The sequence below is a fragment of the Gigantopelta aegis genome, chromosome 7 (genome assembly GCF_016097555.1).
Source record: "Gigantopelta aegis isolate Gae_Host chromosome 7, Gae_host_genome, whole genome shotgun sequence".
Taxonomy (NCBI): Eukaryota; Metazoa; Mollusca; class Gastropoda; order Neomphalida; family Peltospiridae; genus Gigantopelta; species Gigantopelta aegis.
The window spans coordinates 44,645,683-44,660,506 of record NC_054705.1 but is presented as its reverse complement, the minus strand read 5'-3'; the positions used below and the strand labels follow the sequence as shown (position 1 = coordinate 44,660,506).

The following is a 14,824-nucleotide window of genomic DNA, read 5'->3' as shown; positions in this document are numbered from 1 at the left end:
ACCTATACAAATAAAACGTTATGTTTTAAAAACGGTTGTTTGTTATTTTGAAGGATAGGGGTTGTATTTTAATATAACACAGCCGTTGTAGCGCGGGAAACATTAAATTAAAATTAGCTCCACTGGTTAATTACTATTACCTGTGGATCTAACAGCACCCCTTTGGAGCTCATGTCCAGTTGACCTTTCATTCGACCAATCAAAACCTTACTTGCAAAATCATGCCAGTGATTTGAAAAGAATTTGAAAACATTCGGGATTATGCCGAGGGTATACGAAATGATTAAGGTGAATTACGAAGTATGCCGGAAACTAATTTCAATATAAAATTTTATATAAAATTCGTTTAAAGACGAAAAAAACCCGTGATGATATAGCCATAAAATCTGTTTATACTCGTATACAATCGAGAGTTTATTACTGCACTTTTCCCCCTGTTTTTAATGTTGAAATAGACCAACAAGTTCGCCTATTGCATAAATAGTGTCGCCCGATATTTTTAGAATTTGTATGCTCCCGAATAACGCTATAAAAGTAGAAGTGTTGATAATTAAATTGTTATTTATAGATGAAATGTCACCTGGACACGTGAGTCCACGCAATGCTGTTAGATCTACTAGAAACCCAATAGAGCTAATTTTAATCAGATTGACATACACACATAGAAACAACACACAGAGACACACACACACACACACACACACACACTCTCTCTCTCTCTCTCTCTCTCTCTCTCTCTCTCTCTCTCTCTCTCACACACACACACACACACTCAAATACACACACACACACACACAGATACATACATATATACATACATACACACACGTATACACATACAGATATATATATATATATATATATACACACAGATACACAGACACACACACACACACACAAACACAGACACACATACACACGCACACATACACACACACGCACACGCATAGAGACACATACATACGCACACACACATACAGACACATAAATACATACATCCACACTCATACTTAAACTCGTCCACAGTGATTTTGTCGTTTGCTAAAATAGAGAACAACAAACTCGTTTATATTTCTACAGATATTCCATGTTTCATCATATTATAGCATTAAAATCAGTTTATGACAGATTCTTCTTTTTTTTCAGGAAAGAATGCAGTTCATAAATGTTATTTCACCTTGTGTGTGATTATATCAATGAGATAATAAGATAGTGTATCTAATCTGGCTAAACCAAAAACAAAGAAGTCTGGCGAAAATTTCACCTCTTGATAATATTGATAATCTTATATCATTCAACAGTAAGTTCACAGATTACCTTCCATCGCTTTACGCACCTGAATTAGAAATAAAGGAAACTACAGAAAGTATAAAATCTGTTTCATACCTTGATCTAAACTTAGAGATTCAAAACAACGTTGGCCTGGATACAAATCTGTATGATTTAAAGGGATGACTTCAGTTTTAAAATAGTCAGTTTTCAATTCATGTCGAGTAATATCTCATCTATTCATCTATGAAATCTGTTTCATACCTAAATCTAAACTTAGATATTGAGAACGACGTTGGACTCGATACAAATCTGTATGCCATAAAGATCCTCAAGTTCTTCACTGTTCATCCGTGATTGTGTAGAATGCCCGTGGCCACTAATTTTACGAGGCGACATCGATATATACATAAATATATATATATATATATATATATATATTTATTTATTGCCTAGATCATGTAGCAGTGTCGTGGTTGGGAGCCCCGAATCACTGCTGTACATATATATTCATGTTCTAAACAACAATAAATATTTTATAACTAACGAAACACACAGAAACTGATTCAGACTAAAATTCAACACATGTATTCGCATACATAGGGTCGGGATATACAAGCATACATCTGAACAAAAACATGACTTACACGAACGTACGTCCATAAAAAGGGCATACTGGCAGTGGACATGGACAGTGGGCTATAATATAAATATATATATTTTTATGATCCGAGATTTAAACGAAAACAGAACATTGCGAATAACAAGGAAAAGAATCAGTAGGAAGAATATTTTGAAGAAAAAGAAGAAGAAGAATACAAGACCGAGATAAAAAATAGGAAGGAAGAAAATTGTTTATTTAACGACACACTCAACACATTTTATTTACGGTTATATGGCGTCGGACATATGGTTAAGAACCACACAGGTATTGAGGGAGGAAACCCGCTGTCTCCACTTCATGAGCTACTCTTTTCGATTAGCAGCAAGGGATCTTTTATTTGCGCTTCCCGTGTGCATGAAATGTCCCCTAGGTTACTCTTCATATTCTTTAAGTACACCATGTGGGTAGACAGAAAGGCGAGGGTAGACTTTCTGCAATCCGGCAAAAACCATGACCCTTTGACCTCTGGTGACCTAATTACATAACATATTTGCATAATGCTTATTTCATGACAATGGGAGATTTAATACCAACAATTTGGAGTGTTGTGTGCTGTGCTACGACCTTTGATTACACAGTTACAGCTATTTTCGTTGCCCACCACCCTAAATGTTTCTTCCAAATTTGGCCATGGAAGCTGTATCTTTCAATGTCATTTTGTCACTTATTGCCGGGTTCTAGAAAGTCTACCCTCACTTTTATGTCTACTCACATGGTAAACGTAAAGAATAGGAAGAGTAACTCAGGGGACATTTTATGCACACGGGGACACACACACCCCCCCCCCCCCCCCCCCCCCTACTTGTATGGGACAAAAACTGCGTGATTGTGAACGTGCATACACGTGACGTCATGAATTACACAATCTGGTACTATCTGCGATAGAGTGTTAAAGTTACTTATGTTGTCATGTATGATAAATACATGTATGTCTAAACCAAGCTGTTACTGACGTGTTTCTCGTGGTCAATCAATCAATCAAATATTTACATGCTCCTATACCACGAAGGTTTCGAGCATGTCTATCCCAGGTTCGGCCACCGGATGCCAGTAGTCCAACCTGGGACAGAACAATTACTGGGGCAATTTTGATATTTAAACAAACAGGGAAAAAGGTTTTTTTAATAGGGAGATATGTTTTACTTAGGGGCACCCATCGTATTGGGGACTTCGGTGTGGCCGAAACCGGGGAAGGTTCCGGAGGGGGGGGGGGGGTGCAGTCCCCCGGACAAACCTAACAACTCTTACGGCCAAAACCGCCTACGCCTACCGCCCTAACCATCTTCCGGTGGAGTATCCCCCACCCACCCAGCACCCCCCCGGCCAACCCAACCCCCCTCCAGTCGTGCCCCCTCCAGTCTCGGGGCCAACGCCCCCAAAAAAAATTAAAGAAAAAAGTATTTGGCAATGAAAAAAACGTGGTGAGTCTGGCCTGGCGATATCCTGGCAAGTCCAGGGGCGCCTCTCTATAATCCTGGAGAAACAGAACGTTATGCCATTCATCAGACGCTGGCACCACTTTAGAAACCTAGCGCATACAAGTATGGTATAGAACCATGTTGCATACCCTAGGATAGGAGCAGCGCACCGCCCTATTAAATTCCTATTTCCTATTATAAAAAGAGGTTAAAAACATAAATAACTTATCATAAAAAACACATATTTAAAAGAGCACGCTGGTAACCTATTTAATTTAAAAAATAAACACCAAACTAAAAATTGAAACGATTTATACAATATATTTGACCGGCGAGAAGGGGGGTTGTTACTGCCAGATAACGCACCCCCAACTATCAGCTCGGAGTAATAAAACATTCATCCATCACCAACCATACATTATAAAAATAGTTATATATAAAAGTATATACAGTTTAAAATTCGGTACATGTTTAAAATAAAATGAAAAGCCTACTCCAAAGCCTGCCAGGCGTGACAAAGACACGGAGGATTCCGAGAAGTGGAGCCAAGGGGCGGTCAACGTCCTTCCAAATCCCTAAGGGAGAAGAGGCAACTAAAGTTTAAAGAGCAGTACTGACACGCCCAAGAGCAACCATCGGAAGGAAAAGAGCAGCACCATACACGTCCAGCGTGGCGGCAGGCGGCCGTCTTCGCACCAATCTAACAATGCCTTAGCGGTGGCCGCCCCCCCCCCCACCCCTACCAGCGATAGGCGCTGCCCAATCTATATTAAACATTTATATATATATTTTAGTTTGATAAACAAAGGCGACCACTAACCTGTCGATTGACATTTTATGTTCTTTAGGTGGGTTTAATACATTAAATGCATTAAACTTTATATTGTTTACATTAAAGAAATTTACCAATTTACTTCTGAATTTAGTATATTTAGTACATTCAAGAAGATAGTGGTTAACACTATCAACAACTTTACAATTAACACAGTTGGGTGAATTAATTTTCTTAATTTTAAATCTGTTATCGTTTAATCCCGAAGAGACACCCATACGTAATCTTGCAATAATTTTAGTTGCCTTGACATTAAATGAAACCGGTCCAGGGGTGGTCGCCCTTGGTTTAATATAAGAATGCCACACTCTGGCTCTGTGGTTCCATTCGGTCTGCCACAGGTTACCAAAGTGTGGGTCAGCTATTGAGTTTATTTCATTAAAGTTATGTTTCACTGGTACACTGACTACTGGGTCCAGCAAACACCTTTTAGCCGTCGCATCGGCCAACTCATTACCAGTTATTCCAATATGAGCTGGGACCCATTCCATGGCTAGCTCAATTCCTTTATCCAACAATTTATTATAGCTTTTGACAATTTTAGAAATAATTTCGGGTCTGACACTATGGGCGCCATTGATTGCCTGCAAGGAACTGAGACTGTCAGAGAAAAGAACATATCTGCTAGGGCCATTATAATTATGATATCTTTCAACCCACTTCAGGGAATACAGTATGGCCATGAGTTCGGTGGTATAAACTGATATATTATCCGACAGCCTAGCCCTAATAGCTATCGGATTTTTATTACTATTTTTAACAATAAAGGCCATCCCTGTTTTACCAGTGATTGGGTCCTTCGACCCGTCTGTGTATATCTGAACCACATCCGGGTAGAGTTCCCCAACCACTGCCTGAAAAATTATTTTCTTGAAATTGAGATTTTCTGTTTTAATAATATTTTCCCTGACGTGGTAATGAACCCTGGGGCAGCCCGCCTGCCACCGGAAAGTCGGGTTAATCCCCAAACTAACCAATGGAAGGCCGACTATCCCAAAGTCATTAGCAAACTTATTAAGATATTAAATAACAGATATGTCCCTATCTCTGTTAATATTTTTAATTAGTACAGGTTTAAGTTGGTTGACAGGAGAATCAGGCACCAGACTACGTATTTTGTTGATATATTTTAAACCTTGTCTGATCCTCCTAAGGGCTAATGGCATTACTCCCAGCTCAACAAGAACACTATCATATGGCGTACAGATAGCACCCCCAACTATAATTTTGAGAGCCCTATCATATACGCTATCAAATTTCCTGAGCTGGGTCTGGCTAGCACAGCCAAAGGCCTGTGCGCCATATTGCAGTCTGGACACAATGAATGCTTCAAAGATCATAAGCAGAGTTTTTCGATCTGCGCCCCATGGTGTGCCTGATAGTACCCTTAATAAATTAAGGTGTATAGTACAGTTACCAGTCACCTCAGTAATGTGCTCCCCAAAACTAAGATTGTGATCAAAGATTACTCCAAGAAATTTGACTGATTGCACATGATTAATGATCGTTTCTCGTGGTACATGACTTTTACACCTTGCTCCCTACACTTTTGCACAATACTTCGTTAAACGCTATGTTATATATATATACTACAAGTAATACTACGAGTAGTAGTAGTAGTAGTAGTAATAGTATTATTTATATATATATACACACACATACATACATACATTAGTGATTTCCCTAGAATTTTGGCAAGGCATGGTAGACCAAACACTTTTGGGGCATTTTCACCATTTTCAAGGCACATGCATTTCATTAAAAATACACAAAAATTAATTGAAATAAACAGTAATGTAATTGATGTGCTTGTTTTAATAAATGAATGGCAAAATATATGGCATATTTTATTAATTAATAATACCTTTTTGGGTGTTTTATAAAGGCAGTTTTAAAATTAATTAGTAAAAAAGGCTTGTTTAATCTCAGGGCAGCATGGTGCTGATTAAGGCAAGATGGTGCTAGACTACTGAGGCATGGTGCTGCACCATGCTAAAACCAGCTAGGGAAAACACTGTACATACATACATACATACATACATACTACTACAACTACTACTACTACTACTACTACTACTACTACTACTACTACTACTACTAGTAGTAGTAGTATTCCCCTTAAATACGTAAAATACGCAAAAATGTCCTGTAATGTGAAATTTAAGTCAATAAAGTTCATAATATTGTCTATAATTTGTGTTCCAACCAGAGAATACTAAAGTATTATTATTATTATTATTATTATTATTATTATTATTATTAGGTTCTCTGGCGTTTTCCGCTGGGGAACCTATTGTTTTTGGTGGGATTGTTATTATTATTATTATTATTTTGTTTGAAGCCGTCTGGGCCGATTTACCTGAAATTTGGTGGGTATTTTGGTGCATCGGGGAGATTTATCGTATTAAAACATTGTGTGTATAGGTTATAAGTATTGGCCTCTATCGCGAATTATATAAAATTGAGTAAAATAAAGTCTTCAGACGTTTGTTTTGTCACTGTGTAAGAAACGTTCTAGGCCTATACAGCTGAAATTTGGTAGGTAGTTCCGTTCACCAGGGGGATTCATTGGTTTATAGGTTATGTGTATTGGCCTCTATCGCGAAAGTCGTATTGTATGTCAGTCTGTATGACGTTTACACGTAAAAACTATGATTGCACAATTTATATTCTATGAAAAATGGAATGTATGTGCGTGCATGCGTGCGTGCCTGGGTACCTGTATGATACACTAGTATCTATATACCTGGAAAACATTGTTTTGTTTACATAACCAAAGCACATTGATTGATTAATCATCGGCAACTGGATGTCAAATATTAGATAATTTAGACGTATAGTCTTAGAGTGGCAACCCGCAATATTTATCCATTAGTAGCAAGGTATATTTTATAAGCACCATCTCACAAACAGTATAGCACATACTACGGCCTTTGATATACCAGTCGTGGTGCACTGGCTGTAACAAAATAATAGCCCATTGGGTCCACCGACGGGAATCGACCCTAGACCGATCCCGCATCAAGCGAGTGCATAAGCACTGGGCTACGTCCTACCCCGTAAGTAGAAATGTTTATCGTCAAGCCAAATGAATTAAAGAAAAAGTGCAAAAAAGTGATTGATTTATTTTTAACCGTTATTCTCCACATCAAGCACTATTTAAATCTTCACATATATGTGCCCAGTTGTCTAGAAACATAATATATGCAAACACGATGCACATAATACACATACATACATCAAAATCGTTTATCACAGCTCTTCCAGATAAACATCTAAATTATTTGACACGTTAAGCCACAACGGACGCATCAACAGGATGTGGATGAGAGTTTTCCCTCTATAAAGTCAGAGAGAAACATCCTGGTCTTCGTCGTTCGTCTGCGTTTTCTGTGACTCTCACACTGAACCTTGTTGAAGGTAAGATTCATTCATTTCAATTTATTTTTGTTATTATATTATTATTAACTAACGCTCAAGCACGCTGTCCTGGAAACACACCTCAGCTACTTCAAAGCTCTGTCCAGAACAGTGGGTTAATGCTTAGTTGTTGAGTGGTTAGTGGAAGAGATGGTCTTACATCTCCCCACAGGGTCGTCAAATCGGGGAACATCCTAGAGCTTTCATCTTCTTCTTCGTCGTACGCTCAGACAGGGACCCCAGTGGCTCGAACAAAAGCTGCTGTATTCCGTAGGTTCTCCAAGGGGCCAAAGAGTTTCTCCTTTACGGGTTCATCTGAAGGCCAGACTGCTTTTCACTGGTTCTGATACCGTTCCATCCGTCTCCTGGCACCACGAAACGGATCATGCGAATCACCAGTAGCTTGTGTTGGACCCTTTCGAGGCATAGGGCCCGGCACTCTTCCACCCTGGTGGGTCTCCTCTCCAACGGTTGAGCACCATCTCTCAAGTTTCTGTTGCCATCTGTCATATGGGCAGATATGCAGTGAGCTACGGTCAGGCGCCTCCCTACAAGTAGTTTGGCCCAGCTCATCCGTCTTCGGCAGTGGTCCATATTAGTCTAACCTCTACCCTTCAACCAATCCAGCCTGGGTGGCCCTACCAGCAGTCGACGCTCCCGCTGGCATAGCTCTGGTCAGGTGTAATAAAGCAAAACGTAAGTATATTTGTCTGGAACAGCTTCATAACTGACAAGCGGACGCGTTTTGATGATCATCATCCATGATGGAATAAACGTCCACAGATACTTAAATGTATGGTGTCATTTTTTTGAATTATTTTTGCATGAATATCTAATATACGTCTGTAATACATATGTTTCAAAAATCAAGCACACAAAAAAACTGTCAGTTCATCATCAAACCCAACTTCCCATTTTGTTTTAATTTGCTACTATGCTACTTAAATTAAGTTCTAAAAATAATATTGATTATCCCCAGACCGACATGTCAAGTCAAAGTTCTGACAGCGATTCGTAGCAACAATCACAACCTTACTAATTTCCTTGGACTAGTTTTCCTTGTGCAGAGATACGATATGGCTTTTGTCGTTCATAATGGTCCTACTAGACATAGGGCACATCAATTAACATAATTATATAAAGAAAAGGATATTGCATCTACTGTTTTTGTAGATGAAGCACGCATACCTGTTGATTTTGCTGGTGGCTCTTGCCGTGAGCCGTGGGGCGGAAGGAGGCTGGATAAGATTGAGAGGGATCTGGAGAGCCGTGAAGAGCGTAGCCAAGGTTGTCACCACTGCCGCGGCAATAGCGGCAGTCGTAGGTCGAAAACGAGGTAAAATAGAACAGACCTGTTGTCGTTGATACTCTCTCTCTATATCATTGATACTCTCTCTCCATATCATTGATACTCTCTCTCTCTCTCTCTCTCTCTCTCTCTCTCTCTCTCTCTCTCTCTCTCTCTCTCTCTCTCTCTCTCTCTCTCTCTCTCTCTCTCTCTCTCTTAATCCTATTTTCACTTTCTGTTCTCTCTCCCGTTCTACCACCGCACTATGTTCTTCTACTTCCTATATTCTTTCTCTTCTCCACCCTCTTCTCTTTCTTTATTCTTAAACTACCTTTCCTTCCTTCTGTCTCTGTTTCTCTCTGTCATCCATCTCTGTTTTACTTTTTCAAATATAAAATTATCAGTGAATATGAATATAAAAATATGTTTGTGTCAAGGTTTATAAATGGATTCTATTTTGTAATTTCTTTAAAAAAATTTTTTCTTAAAGATCTTTCTGAGTTTGACAAAAACCTGGATGGCCTTGTGGACGAGTCTGAACTAGAAGACGTGTTCACCACGAGAGAGGCTCGGGCTGTCCTGGATATGGCTGATCTGGATGGTGAGTTGAAGCAGATGGTACAGTTTAGTTCAGTTATCATCACTGTTGGGTCAGTGATTCATAATTGCATGTCACCAATTCTGTATAAACATCCTATGGACTCTATCTTGTGTAGGATTAGATTTGTCTGGGCAGTCCTATGAACGGAAAGTGGCAGTCCTCTTAACGGTGATACTCATGCGATCAGTCATGATATTGTTTTCATTTATTCTTGTGCAGTAATAAGATTTTGAAAATGTTAAAGGTTTTGCGTTCAGTGTACGCATTAGATAGGTGAATGACAAATGTTAACGGTTTGGCGTTCAGTGTACGCATTAGATAGGTGAATGACAAATATTAAAGGTTTGGCGTTCAGTGTACGCATTGGATAGGTGAATGACAAATGTTAAAGGTTTGGCGTTCAGTGTACGCATTAGATAGGTGAATTAGCATAGATAGGTGAATGACAAATGTTAAAGGTTTGTTGTTCAGTGTACGCATTAGATAGGTGAATGACAAATGTTAAAGGTTTGTTGTTCAGTGTACGCATTAGATAGGTGAATGACAAATGTGAACGGTTTGGCGTTCAGTGTACGCATTGGATAGGTGAATGACAAATGTTAACAGTTTGTTGTTCAGTGTACGCATTAGATAGGTGAATAACAAATGATTTGGTCAGTTTGTGTTGAATGTTTAATAATGGTCTATGCTAAAGTATTGTAAAATATATGTACTGAATGTTGCGTGTGTGCGTGCCTCTGTTCCGAGTAGTAGAATTAGTAGTAGCTGCAACAACAGCAGTAGTTGTAGTAGAATTAGTAATAGTAACAGTAGAATTAGTAGTATTAGTATTAGTATCAGTAGTGCTTATAATACGAGTAGTAGTAATAATAATACTACTAGTAGTAGTAGTAGTGGTAGTAATGGTAGTTGTAGTAGTAGTACTAGTAGTTGTAGTGGTAGTGGTGGTAGTAGTAGTTGTAGTGGTAGTAATAGTAGATTACCGGCCTCGGTGGCGTCGTGGTTAGCCATCGGTCTACAGGCTGGTAGGTACTGGGTTCGGATCCCAGTCGAGGCATGGGTCTTTTAATCCAGATACCGACTCCAAACCCTGAGTGAGTGCTCCGCAATGCTCAATGGGTAGGTGTAAACCACTTGCACTGACCAGTGATCCATAACTGGTTCAACAAAGGCCATGGTTTGTGCTATCCCTTGCTGCTAATCGGAAAGAGTAGCCCATCGGTAGCAGGCGGGTTTCCTCTCAAAATCTGTGTGGTCCTTGATCATATGTCTGACGCCATATAACCGTAAATAAAATGTGTTGAGTGCGTCGTTAAATAAAACATTTCTTTCTTTTAATAGTAGATTCTGATGGGTTTTTTTAAGCAGTTTGGTTGGTGCGCAATGCTTATAACAAAACACATCAATATTGCAATTGACATGAGTTTTAATAAATGTTGTGTTCTAAATGTATTGTGCATCTTCGTGTTTAGGAAACGCCCAGGTCAGTATGGATGAGTTTCGACAGGTCATGACAGAACTGAGCGACATGCATAATCGAGAATAGGTAAGAGCAAGTACAAAATTCATCCTCGTTAAGAAGTAGATATGAAAATATGCTCACAACACACACACAACAGAAACGCAACACACACGCACGCACGCACACACACACACACACACACACACACACACACACATATATATATATAGATAATAATAAGAGTAGTTAATTTTGTCAAAAGGTTAATTTTTAAAACAAATATGCAAAAATATTTGGGTATGACGCCATACCCGTTTTTCATGTACATTCATTTGTCATGATAACAAAATCAAACAGGGATATCATGTTTTCTTTTAAGGATAGATAGATATATAGATAGATAAATAGATTGTTGTCTGCTCTTTCAGTTCGTTCCATCTAAAAGTGGCCTGTTAACGAGAAGCCCTCTTCACAAATAAAAAGTGATGTCATAATAACGGTTGTTTGTTATTTTGAAGGATATTGATTGTATTGTAATATAACACAACCCTTCTCAAGTGAAATCGTGACTCGTATATTAATATATGTAAACAGATGGTTTGTTACATCTAAGTTTGAACACGTATGGCTACGGGCTGCCATTTTGTAGGGGGTGGGGTGGGGGTGGAGGTAGGCTGGCTTTTGCCCGAATTAAACGAAATTGTCCAAATTTGGATAACATTTGTTTTCATATTAGCATTACTACCAAACAGATATATATTGTTTCAAATGATTCGCTACGCATTTTCACCTGAATTACAACTACCTTTGAGGATAGAATGGTGGAAATACATGGTAAAAGGTTGTCAGTTTAGCAAATTTTGCCCGAATATCTGTATAAGTTTTGCCCGAATTTGAGGTTTTGTTCCAGAACTAGGAGGGCAGTTGCCCGTCCCCCTGCCCCCACCCCCTGTCTCGTACACTTGTTTGAACATTGCACAATCATTGTAGATGACCCTCAGTCAGGACATCCAAACAGACCATAACCACTCTTTCAAGTGCAATCATCTGACAGAATAGTCTTAGAAAGTCATGATCGGTAAACCGTCTAGGCACAGTGAACCTAGATAGTAAAGCTATATAAATTGATTTCCTCAGCTAAAAATTTGATATTTTAAAGGAAACAGTCCCCAGTTTGAAAAAAAAGTAAAATTTGTTTTATTTAACGACACCACTAGAGCACATTGATTTTTTTTTATCTTATCATCGGCTATTGGACGTCAAACATATGGTCATTCTGACACTCTTTTTCAGAGGAAACCCGCTATCGCCACATAGAGTACTCTTTTACGACAGGCAGCAAGGGATCTTTTAATTGCGCTTCCCACAGGCAGGATAGCACACACCATGGCCATTGTTGAACCAGTTATGGATCACTGGTCAGTGCAAGTGGTTTACACCTGCCTACCTACCAGCCTGTAGACCGATGGCCTAACCACGATGCCACTGAGGCCGGTCTCCCCAGTTTGGTGTCATTGTAAGATGTGTATAACTAAGGCCTTTTAAACGACTAATATGACACTTTAAGCAAATGGTCGTGGTTTGAGCATCTCTATCCAGTGGGATCGATCCCCGTCGGTGGGCCTATTGGGATATATCTCGTTCCGACCAGTGCACCACGACTGGTGTATGAAAGGTCGTGGTATGTGATTTTCTATCTGTGGGAAAGTGCATATAAAAGTTCCCTTGCAGAATAGGGAAAAATGTAGCGGGTTTCTTCTGATGATTGCGTTTCAGAATTACCAAATGTTTGACATCCGATAGCAGATGGTTAATTAATCATTGTGCTCTAGTGGTGCCGTTTAACAAAACAAACTATATCCTGTGTGCATCAGCAGGTTTTTTCTTTATATTTATGTACCAAATGTCGAAATGGCCATGTTAGTCAACAGATAGCTGTAGTTGAAAATCTGCTGAGGAGTCGTTAAAATTTCCATTCCTTCTCCATTATATCTGCCCGAATCTTTATTTTGTTTCTCTTTTATAGCACAAGAAGACGGAAGAGTTGTCTTCCTTGGTATTGAACCAATCTCTTCATTTCTAATTGCAACAGCCCGAATCTTTATTCTGTTTCTCTTGTTGCAATGTATTAATCCAGAGAAAGGCGAGTTATTTCCCTTTGTACTACTGTTTTTCATATTGTACTTATTGGAGTTTCGTCCCTTGGAATATCACAATGCGATGCCGTTAAACAAAGAAACAAAAAAATAAAAAATGGCCGATGTTTCTTCGTTCTGGAGTGTCGTTAAGCGTTGAATGAAAAAAGTTAGTTGATTAAGTTTAGAGCACATTGATTAATTCACCATTGGCGGTTCCATGAAGTGGCTGATCTAAGGGGTGGGGTGGGGTGGGGTGGCATATGGACAGGGACCCGCCCTAAATGGATTTTCTGGATCCTGGGATTAATGTAAATCCCGTCCAAGAATTAAGTGATCCAACAAGAAACAAATTGAAATTGCGCAAAATACCTTTGTTGTTAACAAATAACACTTTCAACTTTTTTCTCTACATTACCCATTGTGTTGAGGTTATTTGGTCGAAATTGGGTCAAACAATTGGGGGGGGGGGGGGGGGGGGAGGGGGTATCTGGCAGTGGTTCCTCTTTTTCCCCTGAATGGAGCTCTTTTTTATAAATTCATTTTTATCATTAATAAGTATTATATTTCAGTAGTTACAGCATGCTCTTTTAATATTGTTTACTATGTTTATTATACATGTTTTTAATTTATTTGGTTTCCTATAAAATGTAATTATTCAGGAAGGATCTTTATTTCAAAAGTGGGGAAAAGTTATATTTAATAATAATAATAAATATTGTGGGGTTACTGGAAAAGGAGGGGACAATGGTTGAGAGAGTGGCGGGGTGTGTGTGAGGAGGCCGACAATAGGAGGACGTTAGGCGTAGGCGGTTTTGGCCTTGGTATAGCTAGGATCAACTAGCCACCCCCTCCCACCCCTCCACATCCTCCACAGTGAAGTCTTCGATGAGACAGTCTTTACCCCCTCCCCACACCATTAAATTTAACGACTCAATATTATAAGATTTTTTTTTTTTTAGTAGGAAAAACATCATATTTAATAATATTAAAGACGCAAACCCTAGGTTTAGCCCGTAAAAAATGGACACTAAGTTTAGTTAATTTACAATCTAGTAACTCATTTGGATAAAGTTACAATATAGTGAAAGTAAAGTTTGTTTTATTTAACGACGCCACTTGAGCACATTGATTTTTTTTCTTATCATCGGCTATTGGACGTCAAACATATGGTCATTCTTACACAGTTTTAAGAGAAAACCCGACAGGCAGCAAAGGATCTTTTATTTGCGCTTCCCACAGGCAGGATAACACAAACCATGGCCTTTGTTGAACCAGTTATGGATCACTGGTCAGTGCAAGTGGTTTACACCTACCCATTGAGCCTTGCGGAACACTCACTCAGGTTTTGGAGTCGGTATCTGGATTAAAAATCCCATGCCTCAACTGGGATCCGAACCCAGTACCTACCAGCCTGTAGACCGATGGCCTAACCACGACGCCACGGAGGCCGGTATTTGAGTATAAAGTCAAAATTGTCCCTATTAATTAAATACCTTCTGTCCGATGCTCAGCCACTGGCCTTGCCAAACTGGACGTGAGATGGACTTTCCTGAACCTATTGTGGATAAAGGCACGTATATAAAGTAACAGTAACAGTAACTTTTGAATTACATTCTGTCCGGAAAGGAAGGAAGGAAGGAAATGTTTTATTTAACGACGCACTCAACACATTTCATTTACGGTTATATCGGCGTCGGACATATGGTTACGGACCACACACATAATGAGAGAG

The 14,824-nt window shown here is 39.2% G+C and overlaps 2 protein-coding genes across 4 annotated transcripts in view; both read left to right on the top strand.

Annotated features, from left to right (window-relative positions):
• LOC121376871 overlaps positions 1-31 on the top strand; it is a 3,529-nt gene extending 3,498 nt beyond the window's left edge. For 2 of the 3 annotated variants that reach the window (XM_041504656.1, XM_041504658.1), the window contains exon 5: positions 1-28. This exon is cut by the window's left edge and continues 24 nt beyond it. The gene's annotated coding sequence lies outside the window, so the exon portion shown is untranslated. The other variant, XM_041504657.1, reaches the window with a different exon arrangement.
• A 7,452-nt stretch (positions 32-7,483) lies between these two features.
• On the top strand, positions 7,484-11,448 carry LOC121377587. Its single transcript, XM_041505646.1, has 5 exons — positions 7,484-7,603; positions 8,777-8,939; positions 9,382-9,492; positions 10,965-11,038; positions 11,383-11,448. Exons 2-4 carry the CDS (start codon positions 8,777-8,779, stop codon positions 11,036-11,038), a joined length of 348 nt encoding a protein of 115 aa, XP_041361580.1. The 5' UTR covers positions 7,484-7,603; the 3' UTR covers positions 11,383-11,448.
• The last annotated feature ends 3,376 nt before the right edge of the window (positions 11,449-14,824 follow it).

What these genes read in the sequence shown, in the direction of transcription:
- LOC121377587 (XM_041505646.1), top strand. Translation starts at nt 8,777, where the DNA reads ATGAAGCACGCATACCTGTTGATTTTGCTGGTGGCTCTTGCCGTGAGC. An exon ending in AGTCGTAGGTCGAAAACGAG is followed by an intron (nt 8,940 to 9,381) that starts GTAAAATAGAAC and finishes TTTTTCTTAAAG; the next exon opens with ATCTTTCTGAGTTTGACAAA. An exon ending in GGATATGGCTGATCTGGATG is followed by an intron (nt 9,493 to 10,964) that starts GTGAGTTGAAGC and finishes CTTCGTGTTTAG; the next exon opens with GAAACGCCCAGGTCAGTATG.